The sequence below is a fragment of the Copadichromis virginalis genome, linkage group LG15 (genome assembly GCF_057382275.1).
Source record: "Copadichromis virginalis isolate Kocher_CV1m ecotype Utaka linkage group LG15, C_Virginalis_male_GT1.1, whole genome shotgun sequence".
Lineage (NCBI taxonomy): Eukaryota > Metazoa > Chordata > Actinopteri > Cichliformes > Cichlidae > Copadichromis > Copadichromis virginalis.
In genome coordinates, this window is record NC_140632.1 from 29,842,151 (window position 1) to 29,862,867 (window position 20,717).

The following is a 20,717-nucleotide window of genomic DNA, read 5'->3' on the forward strand; positions in this document are numbered from 1 at the left end:
AGGGCCTTTAATCCTCCAAACAATGATCAGAAACATCCAACTGATCCTGCACTGTGAAGCAATTAAACCAACAGGGGCAAAAATGCTTCTCCGTCACATTTGCTTCACCTCATCTACCATCATCACTGTCACTCCTCATTGCATGCTGACCAGCAGAGCTGAAATGGCATAAGCATAATCTCAGAAGAAGGAGAGGGAGAGGACAAGTGAAAGGTCGGCAGTGCAGAGCGTAGAAAAGCACATTCATGAGCTGTCGTGGATCATCAGGCTAGCGTGGCCTCCTGTTGGCAAATCACACAGTTGAGCACACCGTGGGCATGCAGCTGGCCAGAGCAATGACACGTACTGTTGACTAACACTGTCTCAAACACTCCTGCACAGTCAACCCTTTTCACATGCTCTGATGAAACATATGCCAAAAGTATGTGCACAGGTGTCCATATTTTAACAATTATTTCCAGCTACCTGTGTGTTTCTTTAGTAAATATACTTCGTTCTATAAATTGCAAAAAATTAGCTATGTTACCAACATGATCTTTTGACACCCACTCCCTCTAATGGATCCAAAGCTATGTTTATACCAGATACTCCTTTGCGCTATGATCGAACTGTATGCCACCGTGGAAGAATTTTGGACAGATCATACCAAACTCCTATTTTGTAGTCTCAGTACTTTTTCCCCCTCAGACAATGATGTCCATGGCGGAAGCTCACAAATTTCACAGGATGGTAAAGTAAGCACACAACTTGTCTGACACACACAGACACACACCAAGTGAAGCATTCAGAGCTCAGCAAACACTTTTGATTGATTGATTGATTGATTGATAATACTTTATTCATCCCGAGGGAAATTGGGTTAAAGCTGCCAGCCGTGCCAGCGCTATCTTACCCTTCCGACCATACATAAATTACACAAACATCACGGGGAAGACAGGTCAGAGAGGTATAACCATGGAAAATGCACAAGATGAGAAAAGTACTGACGGTCTATAACTTCAAGTAGGCATTAATATTGTTTTCTACCTTTAATCAACTTCAACACTAGTCATGTAACTAAAAGCAAACCCGAAATTTACTGGGGAAAAGCGCCTGATCAACAACTCCAACGTGAAGAAAGAAAGACCGTTGTATCAGCTTCCACTCCCTGCTGTTTTACACAGGAAGTACTACAGTAAAGCTACAGAATTTAAAATAAAACAGTGTTGAAATTAGTCCGCTTGCTGAAGGCTGGTGGATATCATCTCACTTTCTAGCAAGCAGGGGTGAGTCTAAAGGGGGGTATGGGGTGTACTAGGCCAGATCAAGACTGTAGTAACATTTTACAGATTTAGATCAATATAAATCAATAAACTATATTGCTTAATTGTAGTGTAATAATATTAAAAAATAATATAATAATGTACAATTATATTTTTTTTATATTACCAAACTAAAAGCTTGGGGGGGGGGGGGGGGGGGGTCCTTCCTCCACAGGCCATTAAAAATATTCCTGGGCCAATATCACTGAGCAGGACACCAGATCATCATCATCAACAGTAATTACAGGTGGCTAATTACATGATATGCTCGCATTTCTTCATTGTTACTCCTTTAAATGCTTACAGACATGCATACACAGTCATACACTAGCACATTTAAACACAAACAGGCTGTAATGATTCATTCACCGAGCAACTCAAATAACTCCACGCTACAAAAAAAAAAAAAAAAGAAAAAAAAAAAAAAAAAAACAACCCCTAAATAAATAAAAAAGATTTTAAAAAGAATCGTCAACACTTTGTTTAGTCTCCAACTCTGCAGCACTCAGTTGTCACCATGTAAGCGCACTCACATTTGTAACTAAAAATAAACCTGCAACAGAAACATATTAAGGCGCATGGATGCATGCATTAGGCCCAAGCAGCCTCTTGTGGGGGGGGTTTTGGTGAAAAACAACAAATCACAACAGCAGCAATGACATCATAGTTTAACATGGAGCTGGAGTTTGCTCTTTGCCATTTGTTTAGACAAAGAGGCTGAGCATTGCAGAGATGTGATCACATAGAAGAAAATGTCTTTTTTCTTATCAGATAATTTAATTTTTTTCTTTAAAAAGGATACAACAGGAATCAATGTGTGATCATGCTTTTTATTTGTTTTTGTTTCTAATGTCTCTGTAAACTTTGAATCACCTTGTTGTTGAATTGTGCTATACAAATAAATTTGCCTTGCCTTGCCTTGAATGTGAAGAAACAACTGCTGTAACTTCACGGGGGGGGGGGGGGGGGGGGGGGCTATATTTAAGATAAAGAAATACACTTTCTGGATGCAAAATGTTCCATATTTAACGAGAAGAAAAGTATTTTATACCAAATCATTACTCATTTCACAGTTAAATGTCAAGCAGCATTTATCTTTGGGTAACGCCGCTTCTTGGTAAATGTCAAAACCGGGTTTAATTATGACTGGTATCACTCATTGTACAAAAACCCCCAAAACAAAACAAAAAACAGTGTCAGATAATTCCAGTGTTTCACACTCAAAAGCTAGAAACTTAGCATTTGCATAATATTTCGGGAAAGCATTAATAAATCTCAATTTCACCAATTTTTTCCAGCCACTATAGTTTTCAACCTATTGACCTCGAGAGATCCTGTGATGAAGGTACTTAGGAACAATACTTTTATACAAACTTTTGTTTAGCACCACAAACTAATACACAAAGGAAGCACTAGAAGATTACATTTCTTTCTATAGACATTAGTAGATAAGCAGCAGACAGGTATCATACTAAAGTGTTGAGGCCCCATGGGATGCCAAAACCAATTCAATGCTTCTTGGCAACTAGAGACCATAGTAAAGTTTCACATTTCAACAGTAGTGATGTATTAAGCAGTTAAAAGTGTTAATCTGGCCAGCCCACACTTTAATGTTAGCTACTTAACTATTAGCAATTACCCGCTAGGAACAATAGCTGTGTGTAAAGTTATCAATAAGCTAGCAGCGAACAGCTATGGCAAATAAAACATTAACATTATTATAGGAGCTAGACTTCTTCCTTTTTATTTCATTGATGTTGTTGTATATTTTTTACGCATCTTATTTTTGCCATCCCCCATAATATCAAGTATCAGTTAGCTTAAAGTTCATCAATTGGACATTCAACATGCTGACTGAGCTCTAGTCCCACATTCCCCCCCCCCTTATATAGCTCTCATTTTTTGATCCGCTTACAACACATATGCTCTTGCTTTGCAGCACTGTGCTTTTACCCTTTCCTTAGTATGTATATTATCAGTCGATATTAGCTACAAGCTATAAGTTATAAGTGTTATGTTGCAAAGTTTATCAACCGGTGGACACTCTAAAACTTCTGTTGGCAAAACACATTTGGAATATCATAAATAACCAGCTGGATCCGAGACCACTGTAAATGAGTAAATAAATAACTAAACATAACAAATTTAAGCTATAGAGAGATGGATCAGAATCAGAATACTTTATTGATCCCTGGGGGAAATTATTTTTTGTTACAGTGCTCCATTTTAAACCAACATTAAGACAAGACAGACAATACACTAACTAAGAATAGTACAAAATATACATATATATACACATACATAAGTCACTCATAAATAAATAGTTGGAAAAGAAACATGTGTAGCTGTAGTAGCAAACAGTGTGTTAAGTGGATGCGTTGTACAGGGAGATGGCCACAGGCAGGAAAGATTTCCTGTGTCGTTCAGTGGTGCTTTTCGGTAATCTCAGTCTCTCACTGAACGTGCTCCTGTGACTGACCAGCATGTCATGGAGTGGGTGGGAGGTGTTATCCAACATTGTCTTTATCTTGGACAGCATCCGCCTCTCCGACACCACCTTGAGGGAGTCCAGCTCCATCCCCACAACATTGCTGGCCTTACGGATTAGTTTATTAAGTCTGTTGGCATCTGCGACCCTCAGCCTGCTCCCCCAGCATGCAACAGCATAGAGGATCGCACTGGCCACAACAGACTCATAGAAAATCCTCAGCATTTTCTGGCAGATGTTGAAGGACCTCAGTCGCCTCAAAAAAATAGAGACGACTCTGGCCCTTCCTGTAAAGTGCTGTGGTGTTTTTAGCCCAGTCCAGTTTATTGTCAATGTGTACTCCAAGGTATTTATAGTCCTCTACAATGTCAACATTGAGCCCCTGGATTGAAACAGGGGTCAAGTGTTTCCTGGTCTTCCTGAAGTCCACGATCAGTTCCTTGGTCTTTGCCACGTTGAGCTGCAGATGATTCTGCTCACACCACGTGACAAAGGAGTCGACCACAGCCCGGTACTCTGTCTCATCATCCCTGCTGATGCATCCAACCACCGCAGAGTCATCAGAAAACTTCTGAAGATGGCAGGTCTCTGTGCAGTGGCTGAAGTCTGTGCTGTAGAGGGTGAAGAGGAAGGGGGAGAGGACAGTCCCCTGTGGTGCCCCTGTGTTGCTGATCACCTTGTCAGACACACACTGTGGGAGACGTACATATTGTGGTCTTCCTGTCAGGTAATCAACAATCCAGGACACCAGAGAAGCATCCACCTGCATCGCTGCTAACTTATCACCCAGGAGGGTCGGCCTGATGGTGTTGAAAGCACTGGAAAAGTCAAAAAACATGACCCTCACAGTGCTCGCCGGCTGGTCCAGATGGGTGTAGACACGATTGAGCAGGTAGATGATGGCGTCCTCAGTTCCGAGACGAGGCTGATAAGCGAACTGAAGGGGATCCAGGTGTGGTCTTACTATGGGTCGCAGCTGGTCCAGGATGAGCCTTTCCAGGGTCTTCATGATGTGGGAGGTCAGTGCCACGGGCCTGTAATCCTGGGGGCCACTGGGACGTGGCGTCTTTGGTACAGGGACGAGGCATGATGTCTTCCACATCACCGGGACCCTCTGCAGACTCAGACTCAGCATAAACAGTTTATGAAAGACTCCACACAGCTGGGGGGCACAGGCCTTGAGGACAAGGGGACTCACTCCGTCTGGTCCAGCAGACTTGCCTGAGTAAAGTCTCCTCATTTGCATCTCAACCTGGTATTGAGTGAAGGTGATGGGTGGGGGAGGGGTGTCAGGAATCTCACAGGAGGCAACATGTGAAGAGAGAGGCTGGCACAGTGGTGTGGCTCTGGATTCCAGGCTGACTACAGGTGAGGTTGTGGGGGTGGGAGCAGACACTGTGGTGTCGAATCTATTGAAAAACAGATTCAACTCGTTAGCTCTATTCTCACCTCCCTCAGCTCCCCTGCTGTTGGTTGGCCTGAATCCAGTGATGGTCTTCATGCCCCTCCACACCTCTCTCATGTTGTTCTGCTGGAGTTTCCACTCCATCTTCCTCCTGTAATTGTCCTTAGCCTCTCTGATCTTGTCCTTTAGTAACACCTGGATCTTCCTCACCTCCTCTTTGTTGCCCCCTCTGAAAGCCCTCTTCTTGTTGTTGAGGAGGGCTTTGATGTCCTTAGTCACCCACGGCTTGTTATTTGGGTAACAATGAACAGTCTGAGCTGGAACAATGGAGTCGGTGCAGAAAGTTATGTAGCCTGTGATACACTCAGTAAGCCCATTGATGTCCTCGGCGTGAGGCTCACAGAGTGTTTCCCAGTCGGTCACCTCGAAACAGCCCTGTAGTTCTGCTAAGGCCTCCTCTGACCACCTCCTGACAGTCCTGGTGGTCACAGGTTCCCTCCTCACAATTGGCACATAGCAGGGGGTGAGGTGAATCAGGTTATGATCTGACCTTCCAAGTGGGGGGAGGGAGGAGGAGCTGTATGCATCCTTGACGTTAGCATACAGTAAGTCTAAAGTTTTCTCTCCCCTGGTGGGACAGTCCACATATTGTTTGAATGTTGGTAGTGTATTGTCCAGTGATACATGGTTGAAGTCACCCGAGATCACAATAAAGGCACTCGGGTGTTGAGTCTGTAACCGAGCTATGGCAGAGTGGATAGTGTCACATGCAGCTGTGGGGTTAGCAGAGGGGGGAACATAAACAGCCACCAAGATGACGTGAGAGAATTCCCTGGGTAAATAATATGGCCTGAGTCCAACAGCACACAGTTCAGTGTCCGGGCAACAAATCCTTTCTTTGGTTGTTATGTTGGCAGGGTTACACCACCGGTTGTTAACTAGAACAGCAAGCCCACCTCCTTTCCGCTTACCGCTAGCGATGCTGTCCCTGTCCGCCCGAACAGTGTGGAAGCCTTCCACGGAAGCATTCTCATCGGGAATGTCTTGGTGCAGCCATGATTCGGTGAAACACATCAGGCTACACTCTCTGTATTCCCTCTGACTCCGTACCAGTGCTGAGAGCTCGTCGATTTTAATTGCCAACGATCGCACATTACCCATCACGATAGACGGCAGACACGGTTTAAACCTCCTCCTCGCTTCGAGCCTCCGCTGTCTCACCGTCACCTTTTTTCTTCTCTTCTGTCCTTGACCTCTGCATCCCCGATGTGTTTTCCTCCAAATTTCAGCTGGTACTTCTGCGGGCCTGGCCAGCGAGCCGGCCGGCATCAGGGCGATCAGCTGATCTCTGGAGTAAACGGTCCGTGCGTGTAGGAGATGTGCCGCGGTCCCGTTCCTTGATAAAAGTAAGAGTTCCACGGCCACCAGAAGAACAAAAACTCTCTCAATCCACATGATTGAGTAAGAGATAGAAAATGGAGGAAAATACAAGTCAGAAAAAAAAAAAGAATACGTAAGAAAAAAAAAGCTAAACTAAGAGAAAAGCAGGAGCGACTGTAACAGGCTGCACGCTGGTTGGCACATGCGCACTACCCAATGCAGTACAACATTGGGTTTGTAAATCACCAAATATCCACATCAGTCTTTACAAAAACTATATCGGTTAGGCTCTAATCCAGGGGTGATGAACTCAAGGGCCGGTGTCCTGCAGGTTTTAGATATCACCCCAGGTTAACACGACTGAATCAAATGATTAGTTCGTTACGAAGCATCTAGAGAACTTCAAGACATGTTGAGGAGGTAATTTAGCTATTTGAATCAGCTGTGTTGGATCAAGGACACATCTAAAACCTGCAGGAAACTGGCCCTCAAGGCCTGGAGTTCCCCAACCACTGCTCTAAACTAAGGTAGGAGAAGTTAAGGTCTCTGTAGATGAACCTGTTGAAGAATTGTTAATAGTTGCCTGCAGCAGCCTTTGTTTCCAGATCTCTTACCTGCTCAGCTCTGGGTAGTATGTGACTGCTATTTTTGTCTCCATTGCTAAAATGTTTATCAGTAGAAATGCATTTTAAGTGCTTTATTTGTCTACTGCCACTTCTCAAAGGAACAAAGTATCCCTGAAAATACTAATCATAAAAGCAGCAAACTACCACTGAAGAGAAAAAGGAGATCATTTCTCAGTCTGGTCTGTAATATCCTGAGTGTCCATGGAGTGACTCATCAGAAAAATACAGGGAAAAGGCACAGAGTTAAACACAAGTATCATTCAGCAGGAAGAAAAACACCAAGGACGTGATGGCTGGTGGTAGCTTACAGATTAGAGAAGGGAGCTTCTAAGCAGGAGGCCAATGATGTGAATCACGAGGTCAGCAAGGACGAAGTATGAATAAAAATGAATGAGTAATTCTCTCCTCATAAATTACTGTTGAGACACCCTTGAGCAAGGCACTTAACTTTCAGAAGCAGCACCGGGCTGTGGTTATGGTAAAGACATTAATTGGTCTTTTCTGTCTGTCACAACCTTAAAAATACCCTAATATATATCCAAGTAAAGCAATATGTTACCTATGGTGACTTAATACTAAGAGCTCCATGTCACATCTTTTACTGTAGTGAATCAGCAGTAATCCTGGGAGAGCTGGCCCTGTGTCAGCCACAAATCCACGGTATGATTACTTTGCTCCTCTGGTTGACTTTACCTCAGTAAACAGCCATCCAGTAGACGGCCGAAACATAAGACCTCAGTCATGAGGGATGAAACTCGTCTGGAACGTCAAAGGGATGAAAACTTTGGGGGGGGGGGGGGTCCTGGCTCAGAGAGGACTGCAAAGCGGGCCTTTTTGGAGCAGATTGGAAGAGAAATGAGAATGTGAGATTAAGGATGGACTGGCTGACAGCAACTGCAGAAAGAGGTGAAGGGGAGAGAGAAAGCATGAGGGGCAGATGATGGCAAGCTGCCAGGAGATCAAAATCTTCCCCAAAAACTTCAGAAGCAAATAGTTCTGGCACAACACCTTTATTCTCCTGTCCCATTTTATAGTTCAATTCACCCCCATCAATAAACAGACAACATTATACATTCGGTTTTATAGTCAGATTATACTCTTATACTCTTCCAGTTGATTGGTCTGTTTATAATAATTTCTAACATTTTATAGGAATATAAAGTATATGACAATTCAGGTATCACAATAACACAAGGTCACATCAGCAGCTCTGCAGCCCTCACTCTGCATCTGGAGGAAAACTTGGACCAGTCCTTGCATTTACATGGAAACCATAATACAGGAATAGCAATCCCGAAGATTTATAAAGTTAATGGCCTGTTCAAAAAGTTCATAAAAAAAAAAAAAGACACAGACACACCATTGTACTTCCAGTCTGGACAAGGCCTTTGAAAAATTCCAACTTTGAAAACCAGGTTGCGATCAGCTTGTGTATTAGAGGGGAATAAGGCCAAATGTGCCTCCAGAGCTTGCTACCAATTCCTCACTTTCCTTTAGAGGTCACATTTATTTCTACGATAGGGCACAGACAGGGGGGGCTGAATCCCTGGGATTTGTGGACAAAGACTGCTACGCTGAAATTAACAGAGAGCGATGCCATTATGTGTCCATTAAGTAATCAAATCACAGTTCTTGTAATATTGTCTGTGAAGGTTCTCAGTCATCCAGGTCATCGTAGTCTAAGGAGCTTGGAAAGAAAAGCGTCTGGACTTCTTTAAGACAACTGACAACAACTTAAAGAAGTCCAGACGCTTTTCTTTCCAAGCTCCTTAGACTTCTTGTAATATTATTGTCAGAAAATCTATTAATCTGACCTGTAAAGACGAGGAAAGGATCCCTGACTCTGTCACTCTGAGATACGATAAACCCAAAGAAGAGACCAGAATCAGTGACTGTGTCTTCAGTCTTTTAAGTCAACGTAAAGTGTATTGCATTTATTCCAATTTCAAATTAGCCTTAGGATGACCTCATTAATATCTCATTTGGACTAGATACCATAGCTGGCTGCAGTCCAGCTTCAACTCATGAGGGACTGGGGGTGTTTTTCTCTTCATAAACAGTTCCTCCAGTGCAACACTTACATTAAAATGTTCCAAGCTGCATGGAGTCTGACCTCAGCTCCTGCCATTCATCTGTGGCGTGAACCTGTAGTGCCTCAGAGGCACGTGGCCCTTCAGCAGTTGTCAAGAACTATTACTGTGACGCCTCACAGCCCCCCATCGCCCTTACAGTGCTGCTTATCAAACAGCCAGAGATAAGCTGGCATCGGTGGTATGTGTGCCCTGACAGAACATGGAAGAATAAGCTGACAAGCATTATATAAAGTCTCCTCCTAATGGTTTAAGAAGGACCATTCACCAGGTACCTTTTACCTTAAGAGTCAGGATGAGGCCATGTTGCTAAACATCCAGCATTCACACACACACCTCACTAAGAACTCATAAACTAAGTTCTTGGATCTAGCAAGACACATAGATGTGAAACAATCAATAGGCGTTTTAACGTCATCAATACCATCTCTCAATCCTTTTTTTTGTTTATTTTGTAACTAATTGATATCAAACTGGGTAAGTTCTGACGCAAAATGCCCAATTTTGCAACAGTAAAGAATCCTTCAAATAATTCCGAAATCCGTTTAGCTGAAGTTTATCACTTGTAAACTGGGCCTAACCTCACCTATGGTTAAACTGGAATTATATTTCCCCACCTTTCTGAGAAGTTCTACTAACAAACAGACAAACCAAACCACTCACATAACCTTTTCATTGTATTTTTTTTTTAAACTGCAAATTTAGAAAGTTTGACTTACATTGGCTGCCTATTAAATTTTGTATTGATTTTAAAGTTCTGCTGCTTACTTTCAAATGCTATCTCACCAAAGGTCTGTGAGATAGCCCCTGACTATCTCACCGACCTCCTCAGTCTCTGTACTCCCAGCCGTTCTTTACGATCTTCCGGTCAGTTACTTCTGGCCCAGCCCAGGCACCGTCTGAAGACTAGGGGTGATCGTGCTTTTGCCTCTGGAATAGTCTTCCTGCTACCATTTGTGCCTCTGACTCCATTCAATCCTTTAAAGCACACTTGAAAACTTACCTATTCAACCTGGCTTTTCTAATTTGCTAATTCTCACCTCATTAATTGCTGTATCGCTACTCATTTCTCTGGATAATCATGATCTCTCCCTTTCTCTACTTACTAATGCTTTTTGTTTCTTTTCTCTACTTTCTCTATTTTACCTTGTTTTAATGACTTACTGTTCAGTGTAATCATTTACCGTTATTTTTACTGTGAAGCACTTTGGTGTATCCCCTGGTTTTAAACGTGCTAAATAAATAAAATTGTATTGTAATTTAAAAAAGCTAATATTGTATATCTGAGTTATTGACACTATATAAAAGATTGCTAAAGCCATATAATCAGTTTGTGGACTGATGTTCTGAAGACTTGAGTTTCACCGTTTTTAAACCTTGGTATCAAAAGCAAAGGATGAATGTGACTGAGAAACCAAGAACACTGCACACTCATACTTTTACACAATCTCACTACATTTTGCAACCACAAGAGTAGCCCCTGGATGGCTGTTGGAAAGAATGCAGGTTCAAGGCACTACTGCATTTCCAGACTTTGCTGTTTTCACTTCTTTATTGACAGTCAGTAGTTTGGGTTTTTCAGTAAGTCTCCTTGGCCTCTGCAAAGTAGCAGTTACCATTTTAAAAGCAAAAATGTTTTATGAAAGAAAGAAAAAAAAGTTTAGTCATCTAAAAAAATATATATATTGTAAAGGTTTATATCTTATTGTAAATTTAAATATAATGGGGGGGTGGGGAACCCTTCAACGTGGCTGGCGCAAAAATAAATGTCAACTCATCCACCCACCGTCACGATCGCCCAGCTGTGAGTTAAATAATCAAACTGCCTTCTTTGCTGTGATGATTGGAACAAATTGAACAGCGCTTGCTGGAGATAATTTTGAAAATGGCTTGCTAATACTCACCTCCAGGAGCATGTACTGAATACTCAATGGGATAATAACTTTGGGGTGTTCATGTGGTCACAGCCATGTGGCACATGGGGGACAAGGAAAGGACAAAAAAACAAAAAAAAACAAACCAACAACAACAGATCCACACAAGTGTCCTGCATGAGTCAGCTGCAAGCAGCTGGGGCAGCCACTCGTCCACACACCTGTTCTATGACACAGACACACAAATACATTCCTTCTAAACAAGATTTCTGCCTCTGAAAACAACTTGTGTTAAAAATTACATCAGCCTTTATTTCTCTCTGTTGCTATCTGCAGTTTGGTGATGTTCATTTTCAGCGCTCCTCCTTGTACTTTAAAAGACATGCTCAGGGGCTCATAAGAGACTAAAAACAACTAATGAGGGAGTTGTTAAGAAATATGAGGAAGAGGATGGGAAAATGAGAGACATGAGAAGTTAGCGGTTTCCATTCTGGGACACGGACGCAACATGCGGCTCTTTGAAACAACCAAAACTATTGTTAACCACAGTTTGGCCTACAGAGAGATTCCAACAGCTGGCTTCAATTAAGGGTTTTCTTTAAAGAGGCAGGCCTCCTGCACACTGCATGTCTCACTTCTTAACACACACACACACACACACACACAGTAAAATAAAGATCTCAAATGTCCACAGAAGCGGTTTTGACACTGAGCTTTGTCTGGATGAATGTGAGCATCACAAATGAAACACGCAACAGGAAATGTCTGACAAACATTGCCGTGCTATGTTAGCCATGTCAAACAGAATCAAGTAAATCCAACACTTCTTCTGGACACATTCCTGTGGAGATGGCAGCTCTACATGAACTGAAGAAAAAAAAAATTTTAAAATACAAAAAAAATAAAATAAAAAGAATACAGCTTTCATGCATGATGTATCTAAACAAGGCCAGTGCTAGACCTTGACACTTTGGTGGTAACATTACAGTGTGGCTGCTCATGCAGGAGGCATTTCAGGAACCTCAAGGCTTGTGCAACAATGTTACACCAAATCGTGGAAAATAAGGCCACAAGAAATGCATTGTACATCATGACCCCCAGAAAGAGTAAAGTAACACAGCATTCATTTTCACTCCCACACTCAGCTCTATATGAGGCTGAAATTTTGTTCATGTGGACACTCACTACGGATGATGGTTCTTCACAAGAAGTTGCGTATGTTTTGGGTCATTTCTCTGACTAAAGCGATAATCTAGACCCACTTTTGCTCCTGACTGCTTGAGGTTCTCTTTTAAAATCTTCACATGTCCTTCTTTATTCATATTTCCTTCTAGATGAGATTCCCAGTTCCAAACACACTGAAGCGTTCCCACAGCATAATAGTCCCACCACCGTGTTGTAAGTTACTCCCTTCTCCAAACATAAGCAGTGTTTTTATTGCCAAATGAATGAGACAAAACTAGAGCCCATTTTCATCTGATTCTATCATTAGTAATAGTAATTTCTAGTCACTTCAGATGCTCACCTTGGAGTTGAGAAACATTTAACTTGAGACTCGTCAGCGATTATTTTGCTGTCACTGAATATCACTGTGGTCACCACATCACAGCACTACTAACAGAATTCATTCAACTTTTTCCTCTATGGGTTTAAAAGATTTCTTACCATCTGTTTCTATGTTGTACATCATTCAACATTCCCCTTTTTTCCTTACACAAAAGCCCACGTTGTTATGTCACCACCAAACACCACAGTGTGGGATGGGTCTTCCCTCCACATTAAACAAGCACTGACACATGTTTGTGTCAAAAGAGACACCATCAAGCACAACCTGCTTGTCAAAAAGTGTTTTGCCATAAGTGAAGTAAAGTTGAAAGGATGCAAATACAATTTGCACAATAGATATCCGAAAATAATTTGGACAAAAACAGACCTCCATAGAATAAGCAGCCGTTCAAAGTATCTGCACGAATAGGCTTTCCCTTCAGAAGATATCATGTTTTAATGGAAAACAGAGACTTCATCCACGCTACATAACAGCCACACATGGTAAGCTATGATGGTTTTGTCAGGTGGTACATCCAACATGCTGCACGAACATTGTCAAACCCGTGTCCTCCCGAGTTCATGACACATGTCAGAACTGCACTATGTGTTTAAGCAGCTATCATATGTCTTCGCCATCTGCCACCAGACTCGCTCAGGCTGGGTGTCTATGGAGCTAGCGTTTATTTACCAGCCATTCTCTGTGTGCTTCTCTGCGCGTGTGTGACAATCATGATGTGGCATCAAATAAATGCCACCCCATCAGCAGCACCGCTGAAAGATAATCCTCTCTCATGCAGAGTGGGAGTAGCAGCAGCAGGAGGAATAAGCGAGCGCCATTCCAAACCCATGCACGTCCACAAATGCAGCACAAATTCAGATTCAACTGAGCGCGCCTGCTGGCGTTAATAAAACCTGACCACAAACAAACACCCTCTAATAAGGCGAACACGGCACTGCAAGCAGGCGCGCACCGGTTACTCGATACAAGCCGTTATGGAAGCAAAGTTGGCGTAATTTTGTAGTTTTCATTGTTTCATCTCTTCCCCCCCCCCCAAAAAAAAAAAAAAAACACTCACTCCTCTCACACTATTTCAGAATGAAGACAGGGGCTTCCTACCTCATGGTGAAAGTGGTGTCAGGCCAAATATGTCACAGAGTCTTTCGAATAACGACGACGGCTGAGTTGCTGTGTAGTTTTCACCAAAGTTCGCTGCTCGGTTCAACGATACAAGCGACCTAAGATGAATGGGGACTCCCGACGACGGCGTGACAAGATGTTTCACAGTTTGCGGGCTATCCGATAAAAGTACAAAAAAGGAAAAGAAAAAAGAAAATGGTGGCTTAAAAAGAAACAGTCGACTCCTACATGTTCTAGAGCATCGCCGCTCCGCTGCTGGCACTGAATCACTGGGAACTAAAGCGGAGAATCGCAGCGTTTCTCGGCTGTTTCTGACGCACTCAGCTCTATGTGATGCGGCGCTGTGCCGCTCGGATACCGGTCTGCTGCCGCTGGCTGCTGGCCGCAACATGTGCTGCGTTTAAGGACCCGCTGTAAACTCCTACTCTGAAGTTTCTCGGGAATAAATATGCCCCCTTCCCTAAAACAAACAAACAAAAAATGAATTTTACCAGCGCCAGGTGTGTCTACAGAAAAGTATTGCCTTTCGTCTTGAAACTCCTTCAGGCACTTATTGGGGCAGTTTTTCTAAACGAACTTTGATTTAAATGGTTACATCATGGACAAAAATCGGCATGTCTAGCATCAGCACGTATGTAATAAAACTGTTTAAAATGTTTGCCCCAAAATAACGTTTTAATAACCTTTCTTCACTTGCAAGTTATGTGTTCTACCACCAACTTTGCTGTCGTCGAAACCTCTAATGCATTTCAATCTAGGACTGGTCCAGGTTTCTTCATGTATTGTACCTTTTATAAAATGAAGCTTATTTTGGAAAAACACAACAGAAGGCTAATTTAGTTCGAAACATAACTCAGGCAACAGCACCCGGCTTGCTGCCTTTTTTTCATGCGAGCCGGCATAAGTTGGTTATGTCGCACTGTACCTGAATGCAGCAATTTACGCAGCTTGTCAGACGTCGCACGTACAGGTTGCCCTTGACAACTGAGGTGGATAACTTTTTCAGTGTTTCTGCGTTGACTGGTTCCTGTAAGGAGTTGGTTATGTCTTTAATAACACTCCGTTGTTCTTTATCTTAATTTCCACACTTATAGACAATAGTTCAAATGGATTTCATTATGATTTACACACATTCACAACATTTTACTCATGCCCTTGATAACTAACATGTAAGTCTTAATTATGTAATTATGTTAGTCAGTCTAACTGAAAACAGTAGTAAAGTAAACAAGCAACAACCATTGTACATTTATTTCCCAACTTTTTTCTTCTTATTGTTTGTTTTGTCAGGTTGGATGATGAAAGTCGGCATTGTCAGGTTTCTACAGAGATGTTCAATAGAGTTCAGGTCAGTAACTGGGCTACTCTAGGACATCCGTAGAGTTGTCCCTAAGCCACTCCTGTGTTGTCATTGTCATGTTGGAAAGTGAACCTTCAAGTAATTGTCACAGAGACATCCTCAGTGAAAACCTGTTCCACATGTGGAACAGGTTTTCACTGAGGATGTCTCTGTACTTTTCTACTTTCAGCTTTCCCTAAACCCTAATTAGTCTCCAGTCCCTTCTGCTGAAAAATAGCCAGACACCATGATGCCACCATACTTCATTGTAGGGATGATATTGAGTAGGTCATAAGCTCTGCCTGGTTTCCCTTCAGACATAATATTTAGAACTGAGGCCACAAAGTTTAATCAAACCACAGAATCATGTTTGGTCACAGTCTGAGTGGTTTAAACTACAGATGGCACGATACCACTTTTTTATGTCCAATACCGATACCGATATCATACATTTGGATATCTGCCAATACCGATATGAATCCGATATAGTGTATTTTTTAATCAATAAAACAGTTTTTTTTAACATCTTGCTGCATTTTGTATAAGGTCATAGTCAAGCTTTTGTGTTTTCTTTTAAACTAAAGCAATTCTGTTATACCTGTATGCAAAAACTACACTGCACCCAAAATATTTAATTGTTCAACAATACTCAGTGGCGGTCCTAGGCTGTTCGGTGCCCTGGGCGAACACCCCCTCTGCCAGCTTGAAGGATGGACCACCTACAGGGGCGAGTGGGCAATTTTTATATATATATATATATATGTATATATATATTAGTGCTATTTCTTAAATGTGTAAAATCTGTAACATAATGTTACATAATGTTTGGAGTTTAGTCTGTTACTGTTAAATATTCTGATTCTGATTGTTTCAGGATGACCTGCCATGACATCTGCTTACCTGTATCTTTTGCTCTTTTCTCCTCCTCTTCTTTTCTCTTTTTTCTACACTGAGCACCTGATGGCTTTGAACTTTTCTTGTCCATCTTCCATTGGTTTTAATTTTGCACTCCAGTATGAACAATCACCCCCCAACCCGAGGATCACCACAACATAACCTAATAGACCTACACCTTAGTTCACAGAATCACTTTGTCTAGGGTTTATTTCTGGGATTTCGCACAACCCAGGATTCAAATCATGAATACATAATGGACTTGGATTTACAACATTATAAATGAAATGTGCTCTGTTTGGAAGCAGCAGGGCCCCCCCTCCCCTTTCGACGGTTTGTGTGTGAGACTTTAAATCATCAAATATAAAATTTAAATTGTTATTGATCCCTTCACTAAAAGTCCTAAAGTGTATATTTATTTTCTTACTCTTCTTATATTTATTGTTTGTTTACTTGCACTGTTGTAACTGGAGCCTCGTCTCTCTATATCCTGGACTGTATGTAGCGGAGATGACAATAAAGTTTACTTTGACTTCAGCAGCGAGCAGGCGCACCGAGGGCTCTCGCGCTTACTTTGCGCATATGGAATTTTGAAAAAACAGCGGTGCAAATTATAAGTCTGTATTAAAATGTCTGTTGTTTTCGTGTTTGGTTTGTTTTTATTTAGTTTTATTTTGCGGGTTGGTTATTAGATGCTGCTCCAGCCAGCCAGAGAATCCCCCGCCGCCCCGCCCTCTTCTCCCTGTGCCGCAAGCAGCAGGCGCACTACGCAAACGAGGGCGCCCTTACTCCCAGCAAATGGGCGATAGAAAACCAATCGGTGCCTGTGACATTCCCAATATGCGCTGGCATGACGTCGGGCAGCATGAGTACAAGTAAATGGGCGTGATGCCGCCCCCCACCACGATGCCGCCCGGGCAACCGCCCATGTCGCTCGTATCGAAAACTGCTACTGACAATAATGATCAATCTAATAAACTTAAACCTACACCATCCTCCCTATTCTGGCATTTTAAAGAGTACTTAGCAGAAATATTAAACAACCTAACTAATAGGGTTGCAAACTCCCAGCAAAAAAAAAAACAAGGAACCACCCCCCCACCCTCTGCCTCGTCATTCTATACATTTTACATCAGATTAAAACTTTGGGTGTAAGATTCAGATAATTATTTATTAAAAGCTAGACGTTTTAGACGAGAATAAGAAAGATAAGTATTTCTTAGTACCCCTCTTTTCCCTGTTAATGCCCTACCTGCCTCCCTGGCAAAACTTTGGTAGATCCGCCCCTGCACAGTTACCAGCCGTCAGCTAGGTAGAAAAGGATCCTGGTGTAGAAACTAATATTAAATAAATTCTAACAACAGCTTATCAAGCTTAAACGTGCTGCTGTTGTTCAGCCGCTGGTTTCCTCTTTCTGGTGCAAAGTGGGCCAAAAACAAGCAAGAGAGACGGACTCACGACAGAAAAGCCGATCAGCTGATCATTGAAGTAGCAACAGGAGAGGGAGGGAGAGAATGAGGGGCAGTCGTTACATATATCCGTTGTTATTATGCTTAACGTGGAATGCTTTACAGACATTCCAAAATGAACTTACACACTTCTCTCTGGGATAAATTTCTCGGAGATGAAATGCCGGTTTGGTAGCAAGGCTCCAAATGCTCAACCAGACAGAGGTCTTGCACGCCACAGCCGCTCTATCGCATGAGGCATACTGCTCCGACGCGCTAAGGTTATGAGCTGAGTTACACCATGTCACAAGTTTTGTGAAGTGCTTTCACTGTACTTACATGTTTCCGTCACTAAATTTCAGGGTTGTGCATTGTACATTTCACCGCATACATTTATTTCACAGCTAGAATTATATTGCTTATTAGTCATAAAGCCTAGATCAATGGAGAGCTCCAGTGATAGTTATCCATGTGGTCTTCTTCTTCTGTCCTTTAGTCAAAGTGATCATTAGGTCCTTGGTCATCTCTCTCACTATACCCCCCCCCCCCCGCTTGTTGGGCTTGTTATTTGCTCTCATATATATAATCAGTTGTGAAACCTTCTATAGAGAGCTGTGTGTCTTTCCAGATCGCATCCAATCAATTGAGTTTAGCACAGGCGGACTCTAATCAAGGTGTAGAAACATCTCAGCAATGATCAAGAGAAATGTGTCGTTGTGTTTTTGCCAAAGACTATGTAAATGTGATATTTCGGGGGAGGGGTCTGAATGCTTTCTGAACACACTGTAAAATGAAAGCTGGAAACATTCAGACTTTAGTGTGATTCAGTGGTTCTCAAGCTTTTAACAGGCTTTGTCTCATAAAGAATCCCTCCCTACTCTGATGGGAATTTTTATTAATGTCTTTGACTGAGAAAATACATTTGAGGATTTTACTTTCAAGTACACACACACAAAAACAACTTGTAGCCCTCCCCACAAAGACAAACAGGTGTCAGAAACACAGACAGCTGATGTTCTGCCACAGGTGGTGCCTGACACAAACTGTGTGATTTACTGCTGGTCACTCTCTCTACTGCGGGTGTGTGTTTATGTGTGAGTGGACTGATGTGAGAGTTCATGCTGGTGTGGTAAAAACGCTGACTGCTGATCCCTGACGATTATTAATGAGCAAGTCAGTGAGAAGCAAAATTGTCATCCTGTTGTCACCATTACAGATCCGCAGCCACAGCGAGTGTTTCTATTTTAACTGGTTGCTTGAATTTCAGCCATATGTGTGTGGGATATATCACATGTCCATCATCAAGTGAAGTCCTGTAAGCTACTGACACACAAAAGGGCTGAAAGAAGCTTATCAGAGGTGAGGCTGAATCAGTTAGTCCACAAAACTGAAAGGACTATTTATTTATGTAGCTGAAGGAGATCCTCCTCCTCCCTGAATTGTATAAGTGCACAAACCACTCCTGTGTGTCGTTGTGGTTTTATAGCCGAACGGAAAGACCTGACTCAAGACCTGACTCTATAGTTCTTGTAGACTGCAAGTACAAGGTGGCAAATCCCAAAACATAACAGATTACACATTCTATTATCCTCTTCTAGGACATCTAACAGCTTCCTAGAAATATCATTATCAAACTGTATGTAGTGGAAAGGACAAACAGACTTTTACCACAACATTAGAGGCAGCTATAGTTTGCAATGTTGCCTCTGAGATGCAGGTTCTTCGTGCTAAAAGCCTGTGTTTTGTCAGTTTGTTCATGAAGGGTCTTGTCGCTGTGTTCTTCTGTGAGGATGGAGTCCCCGTGGGTGTGTATGTGTCGAAACACTAGCACCATCCATCCTAAAATCCGAAATCAATACAAGTCATCCACTCGAGTGACTGAGCTGTGACTGACTCACCGATGATGAATGAACCATCAGCACAACGCCCACTCCTCACCAGCTCTGTTGTTGTGACATCTAACACAATGAAGCAGTAAATGTCATTAGATCTGAGGCAAATGAAGCATACTCTCACTGCAAACTGCTCAAAGGCAAAAGGGCACCATCCAAATCCTGATGCAAGCAGCCTGATCTGAACTCAGTTTTGTTGCATCAGTTTTCTTCTGCGCTCATTAGGTCTCTAAAGTTCACCCCAGATGCCAGTGAACTCTGTCTGCCATCTAGTGTGGAGACCATGAAATGATCTCCACAACATTACCAACATTCTGCCAGTGTTAAAAAACATCTTTGTATTTGGGTACTGTAATTCTTTTCCACACTTACTTCACTAAAATATTTTTCTAGTACCTTAGGTGCATTGGTACTTATTAGTCCTAATCCTCTGAGCTCTAAGACAGGGATGGGGAACTCCAGGCTTCAAGGGCCGGTGTCTTGCAGGTTTTAGATGTGTCCTTTATCCAACATAGCTGATTTAAATGCCCAAATTACATCTTCAACATGTCTTGAAGTTCTCCAGAGGACTCATAATGAACTAATCATTTAAATCAGGCGTGTTGACCCACGGTTATATCTAAAACCTCCAGGACACCAGCCCTTGAGGCCTGGAGTTCCCCACCCCTGCTATAAGACAGTAAGTCATAAATGGAACCCTAAATTTATAGGGAAAACGTGAGAAGATTTAGATGTGTTTCAGTTAAAATTGTTATTTTCTTTGCTCCCTGGTTGTGAAGACATGAGAGAACAATTTCATAAAAACAAAAATTACATACTGTGATAGCCCTGGGTAAGAATTGGGGTTTCTTGGACCTCAGAGGATTCACAGTGACTGTTAAGGTTGTTTTTTTGTGTTAATTTGCAAACCATTGTTTTGTCATTCTTGGTCCATTTGCTACTTTGACTTTTGTGTGTTTAGTTCCTTCGGGGTTTCCATATATGTTGCTTCCTATATCCTTTGCCTTCCTCTGTTTTCTTTTATCTGTCATCTTGTCAGTCTTTGTCTCAGTGCAGTTGTCTCTTTTTTCCCTGTTTGTTTCTCTGGGCATCAGTTTAGTTTCCTGAGTTTTGTTTTTTTATTTTGTTTTGGGGTTTTTTGGTTTTTGTTTTTGCTCTGCTTCAATTATAAGGTATTTTTCCTGCTGCTATGCTTTTTTTTTCTTAACTAATTAAGTTAAGAAAAAAACCTAACTGGTTCTTTGCCACTAATCTTAACAAATTAATAGCAAACACCCAGAGATTCTATTTCATG

The 20,717-nt window shown here is 42.0% G+C and overlaps 2 protein-coding genes across 3 annotated transcripts in view; one reads left to right on the forward strand and one right to left on the reverse strand.

Annotated features, from left to right (window-relative positions):
* The window catches only part of enah (ENAH actin regulator), a 145,243-nt gene extending 131,020 nt beyond the window's left edge, over nt 1-14,223 (reverse strand). Inside the window, exon 1 of the mRNA XM_085432860.1 lies at nt 13,830-14,223. Within this exon, the coding sequence (XP_085288986.1) occupies nt 13,830-13,834 (5 nt within the window). The 5' untranslated portion in view covers nt 13,835-14,223. The remainder of the gene's footprint in view (nt 1-13,829) is intronic.
* A 608-nt stretch (nt 14,224-14,831) lies between these two features.
* katna1 (katanin p60 (ATPase containing) subunit A 1) overlaps nt 14,832-20,717 on the forward strand; it is a 30,075-nt gene continuing 24,189 nt past the window's right edge. Inside the window, exons 1-2 of one of the 2 annotated variants that reach the window (XM_085432863.1) lie at nt 14,832-15,019; nt 15,141-15,198. In XM_085432863.1, coding sequence (XP_085288989.1) covers nt 15,146-15,198 — 53 coding nt within the window. In that variant the 5' untranslated portion in view covers nt 14,832-15,019; nt 15,141-15,145. The remainder of the gene's footprint in view (nt 15,020-15,140; nt 15,199-20,717) is intronic. The other variant, XM_085432864.1, reaches the window with a different exon arrangement.